Source organism: Poecilia reticulata, chromosome 2 (genome assembly GCF_904066995.2).
Source record: "Poecilia reticulata chromosome 2, P_reticulata-male-v2, whole genome shotgun sequence".
Lineage (NCBI taxonomy): Eukaryota > Metazoa > Chordata > Actinopteri > Cyprinodontiformes > Poeciliidae > Poecilia > Poecilia reticulata.
Window position 1 is genome coordinate 26,837,915 of NC_088831.1, and position 19,332 is coordinate 26,857,246.

Here is a 19,332-nt window from a genome sequence, read left to right on the forward strand (position 1 = left end):
GATACATTTTTAAGGAATAATTATGCTACATGTTTGAAAGAAAATAAATAAGATGTTAATTCTGATACCCAGATTAATAAACCATCATGCTGAACTTTTTCACACAGTGAATAGAAGCCAGTACAGACTGAAAGGTGCTGCATCTTCTCTCTTGACAAAGACAAAGAAGGAATTAAGGAGCTGCCGAGAGCAGAGCTTTTCATCTCTGCAGCATTTCATTTCTTAAGAGTATTGAGACACACTTGAAAACACTTCAGCACATTCAGGTCTGCGCTGTAAAGCTGGAAGAGGGTCCATGTCCCCTGCAAGACGTGAGAATCCTGACAGCTGCGACGCTTTGCATCCTGAGAGGAAGCGCCACAATCAGGAGCTGAGAGGAAAACAAATCCCTCTTCTACATGAAGAGGATGTCAGCATTCACGTGAGGAATGCATTCTTGTTTAATGGAAACTCACAGCAGCACTGCAGACTGTTGTTGATGGGCTACTTCAGTCTTACTGATTAAAACCACAACGAAAGAGGCAGATACGATAACTGAGAAAAGAAAATGCAACTTTTTTTTCTCTAAAAAATGGTTTGGTTTAAATTACAAGACTCATTAACAAACAAATATCAAAAACGACTGATGATAATAAATGTGACACAATCTGTTAGATTTACAGGGCAATAACTTTCGCACAGGTGGTGGCATGGCGGATTGGAGAGTTTTTTTTCCTTAATAAATTAAATATTTAATTTCAAAGTGATATTAGAATTTCTTTAACAATATAAATCATTTAAGTGTGGAAAAAAAGCACTAAATTTAGTTCAACTCAATATTCCCATTGTGTCTCCCTGAACCTGTCACAGTGGGCGGGGCCAGTGATGTCACCTGTAACTAAGTGGGGGATGGGGATGATCAGCCTCCGCCTTTCCACTGGGAAGTTCGTCTGGAACTACTGCTGAAACATCTTCAGGAAGAAAAACAACACACTGGCTAACATGTTGCCTTTGGTGGAAACCCGGTGATTCTGTGGAACTCGAGTACATAGCGTTGTTTTTGTTTTTTTTACCAGTACTCCGGGTTTTTTACAAGATTTTCGGTCACTAACAAGAGCAACAAGTGAAGTTTCCGCGGAAGGTTACAGAGCACCGAGATGGGAAATATGATACTGGTGGTGTTTCTGCTGCTGCACCTGCCAACAGGTGAGGTTTTAACTCTCCCAGTATCAACACTTTCTGCCTGAAAGTACACCTGTGATTCTATGTTACTGTTGTATTACTTTAGTGAGGCACACAGAGACATATCGTCGACAGTAATAAACAATGGTGGCAAGTTAATAATCGACAGGTGTAAACAGGACAAGGCCGAGTGATGTCACGGATCTGCTGGGCCTAGTTTTCCATGTACACAAGAAACTCCCAACATCAGGAGTTTCTGCAACCACACAAAGGAGTTAGGTCATTTATCAAAGACGTTGTGAACAAAAGCGTTTTAAATGCTTTCTTGTCACTTACAGGGATTGGATTTGTCAACTTTTCTGTTTCAAAGAACATTTTTAGTTGTATCTCGTGTTTCATGATCACTTTTTTTAAATAAATGTAATTAATTAAAGCTGGTCAATGGTGCAGAGGGTTGAAGCCTCTAATTTTTATATCACCTGCTCTTAGTTTGCACCAACACTATCCATATGTAAGATTAGCATGACAGTTTGATCTAGACAGGTTTTTTTTATGTAAAACACATTAAAACTTCCTAATGTTGGCACTTTTAATAATATTATTATTATTACAACAACAATAACAGCAATAATTACAATAATTGTCTCTACTGGTTAATTTATTTTATTTTTTTGCCTTGAACAGATTAGCATAGCTCTATTCCTTTAAATCAAGACTAAAAACCCACCGGTTGTTGCTTTTGAACCACAATAAATGAAGCATTGATCAACATATCTGATGTGTATTATTTTGGGGCTCATCAAAAGATGATATCTGTTCAATTGATGACTGTATGGTGTTTATATCTTTGTAATTTTCTGTTTTTATTATTTAAAGCACCTTGAACGTGCTACACAAATAAACTTTGACTTTATATATTTTTGTAATATGTGTTAAAGGTTGTTGTAGAGGAGCCTTGCTATCCAAAAATGATAGCAAGGCTCTCATTTTTGGAGAGCCTTGCTATCTAGATTTCCCTTTCTCTATGTTTGAAGCTCAATATATTTTAACTGTAAAATGAAATACTGTGTTAGACTAAAGATAATCAATAGAATATTTTTCATACTTGATAGAGTGTGCAAATGTTTGTAAAATTAGGTAAAGCTCAGTCAATCCTATTTTTTTTTCATATGTATTACATTAAGTAGATAATACATTATAACTGTAACTGACCATCAAAGTTTAAGGATTTCAGATATCGTTAAATTATGAGAAGCAAAAGCTCATAAATATCAGACAACAGTCAGAGGTACAACGTGTTTACATTTTCCAGTTATCGTAAATCATAATTTTATTCATTAGCAATGGCTTCCTGCAGGTCATGACACAGTCTACTTGTAGTAAACTGTTAACCAGTCTGGTCAGATTCCTGCATTCAACCACAGAGTTATGCTGTTGTCACTTAAATAACACGACTCTTGTCGTTGTTCTGCTTCTTTGTACCAGAGCTGCTGTCCATTCAGGTGATCGTTCCAGAGGTTCAGAGAACAACGGCGCTGTTTGCTTCAGTGATAATCCGCTGCGACTACACAACATCAGCCAACCCCCAGGAGGTCCTCGTCACGTGGAGATTCAAGTCGTTCTGTAAAGACCCAGTTCTGGAGTACTACTCCACAGGTGAATTTAGCATTTCGGACTGGTTGAATGCTGCAAGCAGCTACATTTGGACTTTACCTTACTTGTCCACAGAACTGGGAATAGTTACATTGTCTTGACTTTGTTTATGTGAGCAGTTCAGTTCAGTACAAGCTATATGCCTTATTATTGTTGAAAAATCTGGACTCTGACATAAAGCTTCAGTCCTGTCCATCTTCTTTTCCCCCCTAAGCATAATTGGGTTAAGAAACCTTAAAGTTCCCAAATAGCAGAGTTTAGTGACAGCTGGGAGTCTTCTGTTTAGTTTAGGTTCATTTTTCAAAATGTTGCGCTGCATACAGGTGTGAAACAAAGCTTTATTTGTTTTATGAATGCACTGAACAGAGAGGGTTTGGTATGAATACATGTATTGTTACACCATTAGTTGTCCTACATGCTGATCAAAAACGTAATGTTTCCAGGTACTGTTTATGATTGATTACCTCTGTTAATCGTTTATCAAGTTTTGTTGTTGAAATTGCTTATTTCATATGTTTTTTTTTTTCTCCTTAATATTACAACTACAAAATATATTGTACAAACTAACACTGCAGAAAACAAACATCTTGACTGCTTTATTAGGCAGTAAACCTGATGCTCTGCTCTTCTTTGTTTTTGAAGCTTATCAGGCGGCTCTCCAGATCGGTCAGGATCCTGCCAATGACTGCCCAGACAGCCAGCGCACAGTTCGGACCGTCATCCAGAAGAGGGGCATCAATGAGCCAACGCTGGGGTCAGAGTACAGAAATCGTAAAATCACAATCCAGAACAGTAAGTTTGACCCCAGTATGATTTCTTTGTTGCTTATTCGCCTGAATGTGTCGTCATGGGACGGTTAACATGCATCCTGTCCTTTTTTGTTCCTGGCTATTGCTCTAGTGTGGAAGGATTGTATTCTCTAGCTTCTTTTTTTTTTGAGAGCATATCTTAATTGGTACATTATAGCAAATACTCAACGTAGGGGGATTTAAACAAAACTTTCTCTCAACAGAGGCTGACTTGGTGATAAATGAGGTGATGTGGTGGGATAACGGCATGTATTACTGCAGCATCGATGCTCCTGGTGACACCACGGGCGACTCGGATCGAGAAGTCAGACTCGTCGTGTACCGTAGGTTTCTTCAGTCTCTGCAGCTGCTTTTAAACATTCACAGAGGACAAAACCCACAAACGTACTCCGTAATAAAAATGATTTTCTTGTTTCAGACTGGCTGACTGTCCTGTTTATCATCATCGGCGCTCTGCTGCTCATCATGCTCTTCTGCATATGCTGCTGTCAGTGCTGCCCGCAAAAATGCTGCTGCTATGTCCGCTGCCCCTGCTGTCCGCAGACCTGCTGCTGCCCTGAAAAAGGTACTAAAGCAGCAAAGAGCTGCCCCTCAGTGTTCCTTCATAGTCTTTAAAACTTTGTGATATAAATGTATGCTCTGTATCTTGCTTTGAATGTACTTGCAGGTTCAAAAATATTGGAAATTATTATTAACTTGCAGATTCTGATTAATTAAACCAACTCTGTGATGCTTTGCGCCGCTGAAGCGTTTCTGGTCTTTGCTGTGATTGCAGCTGTGATGCAGCATCGGATGCTAAAACAAGCTCAGAAAGCCATGGCTCCCTGGATGTACGGTCAGCCTGTTTACGCAAACGTCAGCAACACCTCCTCCCAGGGTGTTCCCCTGCTCTACTCGGGTGAATATCAGTCAGATAAAAGCATGAAAAGGTTTACTTGGTGAATGATTTGTTTCTTTTCTCAGGGTGTGTTTATTTGGTTTGAAAACCAAAGTACAAGAAAACCAGTTCTTGCACTTGTAAAGACTTCGAACAAGCCCGTTACATACTCATGTCGTGCTTTAGTCCATTTAGCATCTTTTTCTGTAAACTTTGTTTTTATTTTGTTTTTATCTGATTTTTTTTTTTCTTTTTTCCAGCCTCGATGTCAGATTACCCAACCAAACAAAACATCTCCATGACTCCCATCCCTTTGGGACCCATGGTCCCACAGCAGCAGCAGCCCCCTTTGCATGCTCAATACATGGTGAATGGCAGCCTGCGTAGCAGTAATAATAGTGGAAACCCAATGCTGGACTACCTGGAGAGCCAGGTGAGAGTACTAGATGTGGGACCCCCTCAAATGGCACCACATGCTGTCCGAAACATGCCCTCGTTGCAGCCCCAACCCTCTCATCCAGCTGTGCCCTACGCCCCCGGCCCGCCCAGCATGTTGTCGGCGCTGGATGATATGGGGGTAAGAGGGGTGGAAAGAAGGGTGATAACCCTGCCTCCTATCATCCAGCAAGTTCCCAGCCTTTCCTCCCGCCGGGACCCTGCTGGAGACGGGGCCAAGGTCTATCCGAGAATGTCCAGTCAGTCTAGTGGGAGTACTAACCGGTCAGGAGGGGGCCAACGTGGAGGCAGCCGTGGGTACAGAACCAGAGAGGACCTTCTACCAAGGCAGGGGATACTGCGCGAGTACAGCGACGATTCGGACTGGGACAACCGGCGAGGAAGAGCAACCCACGGGAGTTCAAGGAACGAGAGGGGCAGTTCATCCAGGAGGAGAGAGCGAGGGTCCAGGCCGCGTGCCCGAAGCCGCGACGACTTGATGGAGGAGCTGCAAAGCAGATCGGCAAGGAGGGAGAGGAGCTACTCCCCTCCCACGCAACACAAGGGATCCTGGAGCTCAGATGAGGGCAGCAGCCAGAAAAAGGGACGCAAAGTAAAGGATTGGCCCGAGAAACCACCCAGCTACTTCGCCAGTGAGGTGCAGCCTGGTCGCAGGAACTACAGCCATCTTTCTGTAAGAGCTTCCCCTACTGCCGACACTGAACCAGAAGTGTGTTAACATTTAACCTGTTTTGTCATCGTGTTCTACTACCACCTTCAGTTTTCACCCTTTGCCTGTTTCTTGCATCTTTAACCTGTGTGTGCTGTGGTTTTGAGAAAATCCGCCGTCTTGTAGCAGAGTCACAAACAACCAGAACTACAACCATAAAGATCTATTTAATACTCGGCTTAGTTCCACTTTGAGGAAATGCGTCTTTCGTTGTACTTTGAAACCTGCTTCGAAGTATGATGACCTTTAGAACCTGCAGTGACAATATCTTCTCTAAGTGTGAGCATGAAGTATGTTAGTTATATAGCAATATGCAAATAAGTCGATGAAACAGAAATTTACCAATATTACATGCACATAATGTTAACATATACAGTACGGTATGTTTTGCCAGATCTTGAGAGAATTTGCTGCAGAGAAACTGAAAGATATATATATATTTTTAAAATAAAGGTAACATGGAGTAAATGCTTCATCTTATCATTTTTCAGCTGGAAATATCAGAAACAATGATTCTTTAAAAAATGGCTGTTACAAATCTTGTGTCACTCTGTGGCAAAAAGAATCAGTTTGTGTTCTTTGTTGGTATTCACTCAGATGCTCCTTTACTCTTGTAGAGTAGCAGACTGTGCCTTTGTTGCAGCTCTTCCCATTGCTTCAGGTGATGGTATAAGTGCATCATCTCAAACCTTTTCTTATCCATTTATAATGGGAATTATAGAAAATTAGCACATTAGATTCAGCTCGAACTGTTCCACAGACCTTTCACACTGCCCCCAAGTGGCAGCAGGTGGGTACAACAAATAGATGTGCAAAGCTCTTTATCGTCTGTTCTTGCACAGCTTAGATTTCTTCCTCTTCTTTGGTGCTTTTTTGTTGTTTCTGTTTGTTTTTGGATGTGGTAATCATCTCTTGCTTAGACTCTAACCTTACCTTTTTTTCCACGTTTTTTTCTCATAGGATAGAGGCTCCCATAGCAGTACCAGCGTAGTCATCTGAAACATTTCTCTTGTATTCCCCCTGACTGCTTCCAATTAAGAAGTTTGTAACTGTAGCTGAAATGTTGTGTTACAGACCTAAAGCATTTAGGACTGTATAAATATGCACTACATGTGCATATTTGGACTGCAAATCTGTTGTGTATTACAGCAAAATAATAAATCATGTTCATTTCCATTTTTCATTTGTTTTTATGTGAATCTTTCATGTCACATTTTCTGTTTTGTGTGCTTTTCCCTGGTGATGGAAAAAAATTTCTTTAGGTTGATGTACACTTAGTTTCAACAAACACATGAAGTATTGTGTATTGATTTGTCTCTACATAATTTTATCTTTGCATAATTCTTGTAATATTTAAACATTTAGCTTTTATCTAATAGAACAGCTGAAGCAGAAAGCACAGATTAGTACTTTGAAATGAATGAACCGATTAGTTTTAAAGTCAGTTGGCACTAAAATACTGTATAAATGTGATCTTACCTAACCATTTCTTTTGTGATAGAAAAGTAGTGATGTGTATAAATAATGTTTGTATGTTGTTGTTTTTTTTAAAATAAACATTGTTTAGTTACAACCAGAGTGATTTTGGTCCTTAATGTGCTCGAATACTGTAAATGCAGAGAAATTCACATCGGGTTGATTGGAGATTTTCAATGGATTATATGTGAATCTATTTGACAAACTGTCAAAAAGGGGGAGCAAAGCTTATTATTTAGTGTGTGCTTCTACTCCATAAAATGACAAGCCTTACATCAATAAAAAATAGAGTGAATACCAATTGTTTTGAGTCAATAATGGTGTGCATTTTATCTATTAGGCCAGGGGCATCCAAACCTTTTGTCATGTGGGATGAAATTGTCAAAAATAGTTGAGGGCCAAAAAAAACAACCTAAACAAAAAACAGTTTAAAATCAAACAAGGATTTTTTTATTTTATCTACAAAAAATTGCAAATTTCCACAAAAAACCCCCTCATAAATTATAACTAATCTTGGAAACTTTCTAGAAAAAAAATTAACTTTGTTTTAAATTTCTGCTTGGAGTTTATGGATTTTTCCACTTAAAGATACTTTTCAATGTCAGTCTCAAACAACATGTGGGAATAATAAAAAAAAAACAAGCAATTATAGACAAAAGTTTAGGAAACAGAAACAGGAAAATCCTCAGTTTTGTAAATCGGCCAAAACACCTCAGTATTTTGATTTTTTTACTAAAACTTTTGTAAATTTATTTTTGTTTACCTCAGCTGCATCAATCTTTGCACCGGGTAAAGACAGATCTATTGTTTCCTAAAATTTGTGATATTTCTATTAGGCGGACTAAGAGTTTAAATTTATTTGGTAGTTCCAGTGATAGTGTCCGCTATACTTACAAGCAGTGCGATAAAATTAACTTGTATTTAGTTACACTCGGTTGCATACTTCAGGCTGCAAGTTTACAGAACATGGATGGCTAGAAGGCGCCTAAAGTCCGTCGCTATCGTGAGATTAGACAAGAGCACCAGTGGAAGTTGGCGCAGATGCTGAAGATGGAGCTCATGTTCACCAAGCAGCCGTGCTGAGGGCGGGGCTTCTGTCCTCGCAGAGCCGGTCTCTCATTGGCTGATGCGCGGCTCGGAGAGGCGGGCTAACCTGGACACGGAAGTGAAGTCGCCCAATGTCAGGAGGTCCTGGATCAGCTGTAGAGCCTCCTTCCTCCTGTTAAACAGCAGCCAGTTCTATCGGTGGCGGTAGGGCCAGAGGAGCTCTTCCTATGATCAATTAGACCGGGTGCTTATCATATTCCCGCAGTTTTCAGGTGAGGCCCGCTAACTTACAGCTCTGAGTTTTCTGGCTTTAGCTGATTCATCTGCATAGAAAACGGTGCTTGTTGGAGAGCTGCATGTGCTAACCGCAGCTAGCTTCTTTTATAAAACAGTTTAACCATTCGGCTACTAGTTTAATCTTTATTATAGTGAGATCCTGTCCAGAGAAACGCTGCGTAGTGCAGAGGACTTAGACTCCTGTTTTCTTTATAAATGACTCAGCTTGAAGCTAATGTTTTAAAACTTGAAGCCGGTTGTTTACGGAGAAGCTGAACTTGTATCAGTCACAGTATGTTTGGCATCCCGGGGTTGTATGTCCTCCGGTCGTACTGCAATGTCTCATGTTCCTCTGAGTTGTTTTTGTATTCTCGTTCTCGGTGTCCACAGGCAGCATGAACTCCCTCCCAGGAAAAGCCGCTTTGTCTCTGTGCAGACGCACAGCGGCGGGCGGGATGAGGGCGCTGGTCGCCCCTCCGGGTCGCCCCACTGTGGGAGCGCAGGCCGACAGGGCCGCTCTCCAGGCTGTCCGGGTCTGCCACTCTGGGACCAACCAGAAGGGCAGCGTGTACACCAAGAAGCGGGGCTACGACATCACCAGGAACCCCCACCTGAACAAGGTTGGTTTATTTATCTGTTTACTTTATATGGCATATATAACCCAGGGTTTCCCCCAGTGTGTTATAAGCCTGGCGGGCCACCAGGCCTTACTTGTGCCCCCACTAGGCTAAGTATTGCTTATTTTAAAAAAAAGTCTTTTTAAGACTTTATGGTGTTCAGGTATTAATCTTCCAATCTTTTTTACAACACATAATTACCAAGTGATGTTTTCAAATTTCCTGTCAACTTTAAACAGTTTTTAATTCAAAGATGATGAGCCTCTGGATGAATGACTGCCCTAGCGCCCAACCACCAGGCTTAGCACGTTTTCAGGGGAAATCTTGTATTCTCACATTTTAAAGTATTTTAGTGGGACTTTGTGCGGTAGATCAACACACAGTAATGCATAAGTTGGAGGAAATCATAGTTTATAACTCATACTTTTGTGTGGAGTACCTTTTATATTCGACAGCCGTTTTTAGTGAGCACCAAGAAGCACACAAGACAGATCAGGTAATAGTTAAGTTATGAATCCCCATCTAAGAAGTCTTTGGTAACTCTAGAGAAGCAGATAAGCTCAAAAAACGCTTTGGGTCCACATACAAAACCTTTTGTGTAGCAGAAGCTTCAGACACACAATCCCCAGGGTGAAAATTGGCGATGGCTGCATTATCGTGTGGGCTTACTTTTCAACACCAGGGAAGAAGGTCAAAGTTCATAAAGAAGTGGAAGCAACCCTTTAGTGGAGGCTCACCTTCCACCCAGAAGTTCCATGATCCTAAATATACAATCACAGCTACAATGGAATGGTTTAGACTGCGTCGTATTCATCATGACCTAGTCAAAGTCCAGACCTAAACGCTTTGCGTATCTCCTTCCACTTTATAATTATGTGCTACTTTGACTTCATGCAAAATTCTACAAATGCAGCGTTTCTGGGTGTTGCATGTGGATATGCGAAAGGTTCAAAGTGTTTGAATACATTTGCAAGGCAATGTAAATCTGGGAAAATATAACAGGCCGTTAAGGAATTAATGTTTTCCCGTTAGAAGAGCGAGGCTGTTAATTGGCTGATAAACTCTTCTTTACTGCATATTACTCCTAGATAATTACATGTTTTCTTCAACTTAGTCTAAGTAGGTTTAGCTTTGTTTGAACAAATAGAAGCATTGTGGCCTTAAATATAGCCCTTTATTGCTACTTTTATGATTATGGTTTTATAAAGTCAAGTTGTGATTTGGAAACTTGACAATGATCAAGATCAGTTGTAAATACAGCGGGTGTAGAATAGAAATGATGCCAGGTTAGGGTGTCAAATGTGTTTTTAAAAGTTGAAGTTGTGAAGAAAATGTAAATGGATGCTTCAGAAACTCAGCTCTCACTACATTAGGTTAAATGTTTGCACAGCCAACATAATGTCCTGCATAGAACGTGCTGTGATGTTGGCACATATATAAACACAGTAAAAGGCCAGAACGTTTGGCTTCATGAGTCATGGTGGTATTCAGCACTTTTTACAGTCTCTGCTAATTATTTAACAGTCGACACAGAACAAGAATCTTACTCCTATTCCTTCTCTGTTCTGGTTGAATGAAAATAATCAACATTTCCTCAAAGTACCTTGTCTGTGTTACTCCTGAATTTTTCTTTCCCCCACCAATCATGATGGCGTTAAGTTTGTTCATGCTTTGTGTCTGACTTGTTCCGGCCCAGGATTCCTGCAGTGGCTCAAGATGAGTTTATTGCTTAGATTGTAGATGTTCAGAGGTCACTCTCAGTTCTCTCTTCTTTCCATGCTGACTCAGCAGGCACATCCTCACTCACAGGTTCATTTAAGTGCAAACAGTCAGGAAATGGAGTAGCATTTTGACAAAAAAAAAAAAAAGAAGATATTTTCCCTCTGTGCCGTGCAAAGTGGTGAGACTCCAAGTAGAGCTCCACTTCAGTGAGCTACTTCCTGGAAACAAGATTCCAGTAATTTCAAACATGTCCAGCTATTTCCTCATTGTCTTCACTTTGCAGTCTGTAAAGCTTTATTTCAGTTTGTAGCTTTACAGCAACTGGGGTGAGGCAACTGGTTAATTTAACATACAACACGTTTTTTTCTTTTGTATTTTTTTTTCTTCTTTCCCCATGTGTTACATTAACATGAAAGAAAATGTTTGGCTAAAAAAGTTTGTCTTTTTAGTCTGATTCTTCTAAATAACATCCAGTGCAACCGGTTATCTCCAGAATTAATTTGTAAATAGTTGCCACGAAACAGCTAACGGTATTTCTGTCCACTGTCTTATCTCTGTTCCCATCACTCTGTGAATTTTTAGCATTTTGGAGAATGTCAGTGTCTGGACAAATCTGGACCAATATCTGTCCAGCTGGACAAATATTACGTTTGGATGTAAAAATGCGCAACACTGGAATAGTCACCACTTTAAAAACACTTGGTGAGAGTTGTGAAGGTTTTCCGTCCATGTAAGCAGTTTAATTTGAGGATTTTCCAGGGAAGCTTCCTCTCAAATAACTTTCTCTTATTCTGCAGTTCTGGAACCAGTGTGCTATTGTCTTCTTTCTGAGACCTTCACTTGTGTGGCTACAGCAAATCCTGTTTAGTTTGAAACATTGTAGTGCGTCTGATGTTGGAATAGGTTACAAAGAAAAATTTGCATTTGTAATAAATGCACCGTAGAACAAAGTCGGAGTGGATTCTGTGTCTTCAGAAATGGGAGAGACGATGAGAGACAAGTGGAGCTTAGAGGGGGAGTGGGAGCAGGGGCTCTCGTCATTGGACAGAATAAATAGATTGAAGCTCACACCCTCGCTCAGATGCCCTTCAAGCAGCCTGCATGCAGAACTAGAGGAAACTACTTTTACAAGTTTACAATGTTCCTTTTCAGAATTACAGCTGTAAAGTTTTTTTTTTTTTTTTAGTAAATTACCCAAACGGCTCACACATCAGTATCAGATCTGTCCTTTCATATCAGACACATTATCTAACAAGAAGCAATGCAAATGGTAATAAACCTGCAAAAGAAGGTTTCAACGCATTGGTCAATTGTTATTAGTAATGGCATGTGCAACAAAGGTCATTTTTATACTAACTTATGCTTTTTTTTTTTTTTAAATGAAAAACCACAACCTTTCGTCCTTGTTTCTTTTATATATTGGGCAATGGCTGTACAAACATATGGTTAACCTATTATTTTATTTCATCTGAGGTTTTTTATGCCCAGTGTCTGTATGCTGAGTGTGTGAAATTTCTTGTTTGTGCACACGAACAAGAACAATAAAGCTTATTCTGTTAATACATGTAGCAAATAGAAATGCACTTTAAATGTGTGTGTGTGCGTGCGTGTGTGTGTGTGTGTTTTCCTGTGGTAGACTGGGAAACTGCCAAGGTGATCCCTGCCTCTTGTCCAATGACTGCTGGAGATTTTTTGCACTTGTAAAGTTTATTTTTCTCTTTTGTCTAAACTTTCTTCCTGACTGGAAGCTGCATACGATCACTGCTTTCAAATCCCTTCTCCTCATGTTGTTTCCTCCCTTGAGTTTCCACATGTTGTTCTCGCTGGAGTGGAAATGTGACCACAAAAGAGAGACCGTTGTTTTTACGTGAATACGATGAGTCATAACTCCACTCTGAGGTTGATGACAGACGCATGAATCACTGCGATCTATATTTGCTGCTGTCTTTATTTATTTTAAAGCCTTTTTTTCTTGGTGCAGATGCTTTCCCGGGATTACAGTGCTTTATATTAATCGATGTTCCACCCTTCAGGGAATGGCGTTCACCCTGGAGGAGCGCATGCAGCTGGGCATCCACGGCCTCATCCCGCCCTGCTTCCTCTCGCAGGACGTCCAAGTGCTGCGCGTCATGAGGAGCTACGAAACCCGCACCAACCCTCTGGACAAGTGAGTCTCCCAGCAAAGCATGGCGAAGTGCTGTTGAAGATTATCACACTGCAGATGCAGATGTTTAATCAGTTGTGCTGTCCTGCTTGTTGGGTAAAATCCTCTTTAGCGTGTTCCAGCTGTTGCACCTACGGCTTGTTTTTTTTTTGTTTTTTAATCAAGGGATTCAAGATTTATTTATTCTGGGATTAAAGGCTCAGATCACCATTGGTTGAGAATTTGCTTTGAACATTATGAGAAAACCCTTTCCAGAGCATTGGAAAGTGTTCAGACCCACAAACTTTAAGGTATTTCATAGGGATTCTACATGTTGGATCTGCTATAAGTATCAAACTAACTCATTTGTATAATACAGTTTATATACTTTAACACAAAAAGATTTTTCATTTGATGCTCATCTCTCCATCTCAGGTACATCGTACTGATGACTCTGCAGGACAGGAACGAGAAGCTGTTCTACCGGGTGCTGACCTCCGACATCGAGGAGTTCATGCCCATCGTGTACACTCCCACCGTCGGCCTGGCCTGTCAGCAGTATGGCCTCGCCTTCAGGAGGCCTCGGTGAGGCTGGTTCCTGCTACTGCTGCACAGTATTCAAAAGAAATAAATGTGTGATTTTATTCTTCAGGACAGCTGTGATGGTTAAACAACATTTTCTTTTCTTTTTCTACTCTTTATATTCCATTATTTTTTTTCTACTCTTTATATTCCATTATTTTTGATGTTCTAGACAATGGATGTGTTTATGCTGTACTTTATGACATTTACTTGCTGTTAAACTTATCTTTGACCTTTTAAATGCTTCATGTTAGTCTGTATGACTGATTTAGCTTTATGCTGCCATCCCGTATGTTTGCAGAGGACTCTTCATCACCATCCATGACCGGGGACACATTGCCACCATGCTCAACTCCTGGCCTGAAGACAACATCAAGGTACACACCGTGCACTGACACGCTCTGCTTTAACTCCTGACCTCTTCACACATTAACCATGTTTCTGTGCAGCCTGGGAACATCGAGCATTAGCTCAAAAATTAGCTTGGATTTTCCAGATCTGAATAAGTATGGATAAAAGAAAATTGAGTGTGCCAAATGTTTTGATATTCCAGACTACTTTCCTTCTTGTGTCTTTTGATTGAGAAGTCTAATAAAGCAGTGGTTTTCACACTGATTTGCTACATGGACATGCTTCATCTTTGATTTGCCAACTTGATTTGTAGCTCTTCTCCCATCTGGATTTTGTTCTTGTTTCCAAAAATCCCAAAAGGAGACGATTTCACTGTTTGCCTGGTTTTTACAGTCGGGCTTTAAAGTGCTGACTGTAAAAACTCTAAAATGCTGAACCAAACACTCAAGCCAATATTTTTAGGAGTTTTTACAATTATAATAAGGTTTGTAAAGACTCTGAATTTTGTCTTGGATGCTCCATTCTTAATTTGACAAGTCCAAGAGTTACAGATTTTTAAATGGTGTCAATGTGAGTCCAGATGCTACTGAAGCAGATCAGTGGCCCTGCACAAGGCAGAGAATCAGAAGCTAATTTGCTGTTGTGCTGTAAAACTACATAGACATTTTGTGATGGAAAACGTGAAGTAATGCTTGGTGCCTGTCCAGGCCATAGTGGTGACAGACGGGGAGCGTATCCTTGGACTGGGAGACCTGGGCAGCTATGGGATGGGAATTCCTGTTGGGAAGCTGGCTCTCTACACGGCGTGCGGCGGCGTTCCTCCTCAGCAGTGTCTCCCTGTGCTGCTGGACGTCGGCACCGACAACCAGGTGAGGGCGCAAGAGCGCTGGATTGGGTTTCTCTTGTTGCAGACCCACATATCGACCTCATTTATCGGCACGATTAACTCTAAAACCAATTCAGGAAGTCAGAAATATCCGTTGCGTTCTCGTCCAGTCACTTCTAGACGATCCTCTGTACATCGGCCTGAAGCACAAGCGAATAAGAGGGAAGGAGTATGACGAGCTCATCGACGAGTTCATGCAGGCAGTGACGGACAAGTCAGTCCATTGGCAGTTTTTTTTACTAAAATTAAATGGTAACCTAGGTGCTTGGCTGATGGTGCATTTCCTCTGCAGGTACGGGATGAACTGCCTGATCCAGTTTGAGGATTTCGCCAACAGCAACGCCTTTCGTATCCTTAACAAGTACAGGAATCGCTACTGCACCTTCAACGACGACATCCAAGGTATTTTGTTCGTCACAGGAGTCGGCGTTGGCATTGCAATCAGTTTTGTTGTCATTTGAAAAAGCAGAATTGGCACCCATTAAAGTTTTGTACATTTTTCCGTTCTGCACTTCAATATACTTTTATTTTCTGTTGGTTTTATGTAATTAAACCGACACAAAGTAGTGGGAAGTGGAAGATAATGTTTCGTCTGACTGGTTTTGTTTGATACTTCTGATACTTAGTGAGTCACAAGCCGTTATTGTTTCATAATTAAGTTCATTTCCTCTGCAGGCACGGCCTCCGTAGCCGTCGCTGGAATATTTGCTGCTCTGAAGATCACAAAGGGCACACTGTTGGACCACACCTTTGTTTTCCAGGGAGCAGGCGAGGCGAGTCGAGCTAAACGATGATCAATTTTAAAAATAGCATTAAAGGGAGACTTTGTTACAGAATGAACTGTTGTTGTTGTTATCTGACCAGGCTGCTATGGGAATCGCCCACCTACTTATGATGGCCATGGCTAAAGAGGGAGTGTCTAGAGAAGATGCTGCCAAGAAGATTTGGATGGTTGATTCAAAGGGTCTTATTGTGAAGGTAACAGGTCTGACCACGTGTTCCTGAACTCAAATCGCCACGAGGTTTGAAAACAAACAATGAAAGTTATTGTTCCTCCAGGGAAGAGGCAATCTGAACCACGAGAAGGCTGAGTTTGCTCACGAACACCCACACTTGAAGACTCTGGAGGAGGTGGTGGAAACTATCAAACCCACCGCCATTATTGGTGAGATAATTGGAAGTGCTGGTAAAACCAAACGCATTGTTTCACCAGCGTGTAACCCTCATTTGTTCTGTTCCTAACCAGTTGTGGAAACTCAGTGAAAATCTGTGAAAGGTGACTCTTTTTTCACGTAGCGTTTCTTCTCAACGTAGCGGCAAAACGCTTACTCGCTGCTTTCTCTTTAATCTGAACCGTCGAAAACCCAGACCATGCACTCGATGGTTTGAAATTCGCAAACTGCATGTAAATTGAACTGTCCAATATTTCTAACATCTCATCAAAGTTTCAACTTTTATCGGCTTTAAAACTAAGAATAAATACATGGTACAAAAGTAATTTATCTGACAAAATAATCAAAGATAATTGTTAGCTTTAATTTTTAACAGATGTTGCCAACCGAGATGCAGAATCCTAGAAATGGAGAGTTCCTGCATTCATCGTTATCGTTGTCAGAAAACTGACCGGTGTTTGTGCTGAAGGTGTGGCTGCGATCGGAGGAGCGTTCACCGAGAAGATCATCAAAGACATGGCGTCGTTCAACGACAGGCCCATCATCTTTGCTCTGAGCAATCCCACCAGCAAGGCTGAGTGTACTGCAGAGCAGTGCTACAAACTCACAGAGGTAATTCACACAGATATTCCAGTTGATGCGGTTCAGGGCTGTGCACAAGTATTTATTACTGTTTTTTTTTATTGTTTTTTTTTTTAAGGCTGTCATGTTTTCTCCCCTCACTCTGTCTGTGATCAGGGCAGAGGCATCTTTGCCAGCGGGAGTCCATTTGACAAAGTGACCCTGGCAGACGGACGCACATTCTTCCCCGGTCAGGGAAATAATGCCTATGTGTTCCCAGGAGTCGCCCTGGGGGTCATAGCCTGTGGAGTGCGCCACATATCTGAAGACATTTTCCTCACCACTGCAGAGGTGAAAGAAAAGACGGACTAACTAGAAGCTAAGCAGCTTCTGCTGGGTCTCGTTATGCTTCATCAAACCCAGAATCTCTCCGTTTTCGTTTTCAACTCTGACCCTCTGATTGAACCTTCAAGTAAAAACCTCACGTCTGATCATCGTCCCTGCTGTGCCTGTTTGTGTCTGTCAGGCGATAGCTGACATGGTAACAGAAGAGAACCTGGCCGAAGGAAGACTCTATCCACCTCTAAGCACCATCAGAGAAGTGTCCTTCAAGATCGCAGTAAAGGTGAGAGATTTAATATTAAACAATATTTAGATTACCTATTTTCTCATGCAGCTTCCTGAATGATTTACAAATGAGTTTTACTATGTTATTATCCAGATTAGCAGGTTACTAAAATAATGTTAGTAATTACATTTTCTCTTCATATGTTCCTCCAGCCAATCCCAACTATCTCTCTCCTGCATGTTTTCCTATCCAAAAGACAAAGCAGATCTAACATTAAAGCAGCATGGCACAAATAGATGTTAAATAAGGATCAATATATCCTTGATCCTTATTAGTTTTAATAAAAAATTTTATAGAAAATAACATTTCCAATTTAAAAAGCATTTTTTATTCCTTCTGATAGAATATTGTAATTTTCTCTGAAACTAAATTTAGTTTGATATTAGTTTTTGTTAGCTGCAAGCACAAAATATCAACATAAATGGAAATAAGTGATTTTTGGCTGAATTTCGATGAGCTACAATTTACAATAAAAGCACTGAAATAAACTTTTCAGTATTTCAACACTAACTATAGGGGTAATGAGATGTAAGAAGACCTGTAATTTGTGTGGAATATAGTAATCACTAGTTTTTTGTGTCATTTTATTCTGGGCTTGGGGAGGGGAGTTTCCCCCAACAAACATTCTCAAAAATCAAATTTATTATGTAAATTACACTCAATTATAGAAAAAAGAAGAAGAAAAAAAACTTATTTCTCTTTATTTGTTAGTGCCTTGTCCTAATCATTTAAATAATAAAATGCATTTTTTGATGACCAAAGTGAAGGAAACGTCAGCAGTGATTACTAGAACCAGCAGAGGGAGCTGGAGATCAGACCAGGAAATGCCACAAAACATCTTTAGCTGGTTGATCAAATCAAAATGACGGATCTCAACGTCCTGCCTTTTGTTCCTGTTTTAGGTCGTCAACTATGCATACAAGAACAACATAGCTTCGGTTTACCCCGAGCCCAAGGACAAGGAGGCGTTTGTGCTGTCGCAGATCTACAGTCCTGACTACGACTCCTTCACTCTGGATACTTACAGCTGGCCGCAGGAGGCCATAAATGTCCAGGATGTGTAATCATCATCATTCTCTGGCATCTGCATACCGCTGTGGTGTTGCCTACAATTTCACTCCCTTTTCTTTTTTTTTTTTTTAGTTGAATTTTTTTTTTTGTATACTTTTCAGTAAGCATTGGACCCAGAGATACCAAACAAAGAGTCGTCTGAGAATCGAGAATTTATTATTTTGGTAGTATATTATTTATTTGACCCGTTCGTAAATGAAGATTATGTTCTGTTCTCAAAGCAGCATATCAAAAATCAATCATGCCACTTGCCCACAAAACCTTTTCACTTGTTTCTTTCAACTAAGATGCTGCAGTCAGTAGTTACTGTGCAGCATTGTGTCACAGTACCTTGCAGTGCTTTAGTTTCTCGTCACAAGAGAACAGAGGATTCATTGTGATTCTGTGTCTGAAGTGCAGTCAGAAAATCCCCATCAGTCTCGGTGTGGCTGACTCTGTGACCTCAGGAGGGTTGCTGCTCCATCGTTTGACCGTTCTTCCTGTAACACACTGCTCCGTTTGTTTTTGTACTGGTTTTTATTTTTGTTTTCCAGTCAGCTTTGCATTGCTGTCAGAATTGTATTTTTAACGAAGGACACTTTAATTGTTTAACTGTAATTGTCCCCATCATGTTTTTGTACGACTCCAGTGTTTGCCTTCAGTTCTGTACAAGTATTTTATTTTTTTTTTGCCAAAGCAATTTAAGCTCTACATGTTTTACTATGAGAAATGATGCTGTGCAGGCTTTAGCACTTAGTGATATGCTTGAAGTTTTGGAAAAAGTATCATGTACCTTTTTAAATAAAAGTCTTAACAAAACGTGGTGTTTTTTTTGTGTGTGTGAGTTTGATATATGATTGAACGGTAAAGTGGTTATTTGTCAATGAAGAGTGTTCGTTGTGTAGTTTGTTGCACAAACCTGCACCAAAAGCTACAAGGGACCACGTGTTGATTAATACAACAAGAACAAAAAAACAAAACATTTATTTTATGTTTCGAGCTTGCCTTGTAAAAGCTGTTTGCATAATTGCATTTTGCTCTAGTGGGCTTGCCCATACTTTCTTTTGCTGCTTGCAAAAGAAACCAGTCTTACATTAAATCTTTTCAGGTTTATTACTAACAATCTGTCCCAAAGACAATTTGTTTTCATTTGACT

General features: G+C 40.4%; 2 protein-coding genes across 5 annotated transcripts; both read left to right on the forward strand.

The window, feature by feature from the left end:
- The first annotated feature begins 770 nt into the window (after positions 1 to 770).
- On the forward strand, positions 771 to 7,243 carry ildr1b (immunoglobulin-like domain containing receptor 1b). 2 transcript variants are annotated; one of them, XM_008435058.3, is made up of 8 exons: positions 773 to 1,185; positions 2,647 to 2,817; positions 3,457 to 3,606; positions 3,827 to 3,946; positions 4,042 to 4,188; positions 4,399 to 4,521; positions 4,761 to 5,629; positions 6,626 to 7,243. In XM_008435058.3, exons 1-8 carry the CDS (start codon positions 1,137 to 1,139, stop codon positions 6,662 to 6,664), a joined length of 1,668 nt encoding a protein of 555 aa, XP_008433280.1. In that variant the 5' UTR covers positions 773 to 1,136; the 3' UTR covers positions 6,665 to 7,243. The 2 variants fall into 2 exon arrangements, with proteins under 2 accessions (XP_008433273.1, XP_008433280.1); XM_008435051.3 differs by having other exon boundaries at positions 771 to 1,185; positions 4,761 to 7,243.
- A 1,009-nt stretch (positions 7,244 to 8,252) lies between these two features.
- On the forward strand, positions 8,253 to 18,995 carry me3 (malic enzyme 3, NADP(+)-dependent, mitochondrial). Of its 3 annotated transcripts, none has more exons than XM_081602135.1 (15): positions 8,253 to 8,321; positions 9,022 to 9,084; positions 12,837 to 12,970; positions 13,382 to 13,531; positions 13,830 to 13,905; positions 14,587 to 14,748; positions 14,876 to 14,979; positions 15,058 to 15,167; positions 15,441 to 15,538; positions 15,630 to 15,743; positions 15,825 to 15,930; positions 16,407 to 16,549; positions 16,676 to 16,849; positions 17,025 to 17,123; positions 18,029 to 18,995. In XM_081602135.1, the coding sequence occupies exons 1-15, from the start codon at positions 8,268 to 8,270 to the stop codon at positions 18,188 to 18,190; spliced, it is 1,749 nt and encodes a 582-aa protein (XP_081458261.1). In that variant the 5' UTR covers positions 8,253 to 8,267; the 3' UTR covers positions 18,191 to 18,995. The 3 variants fall into 3 exon arrangements, with proteins under 3 accessions (XP_081458261.1, XP_081458256.1, XP_081458257.1); XM_081602130.1 differs by lacking the exon at positions 8,253 to 8,321 and adding an exon at positions 8,346 to 8,460 and having other exon boundaries at positions 8,855 to 9,084; XM_081602131.1 differs by lacking the exon at positions 8,253 to 8,321 and adding an exon at positions 8,351 to 8,459 and having other exon boundaries at positions 8,845 to 9,084.
- Positions 18,996 to 19,332: the final 337 nt, after the last annotated feature.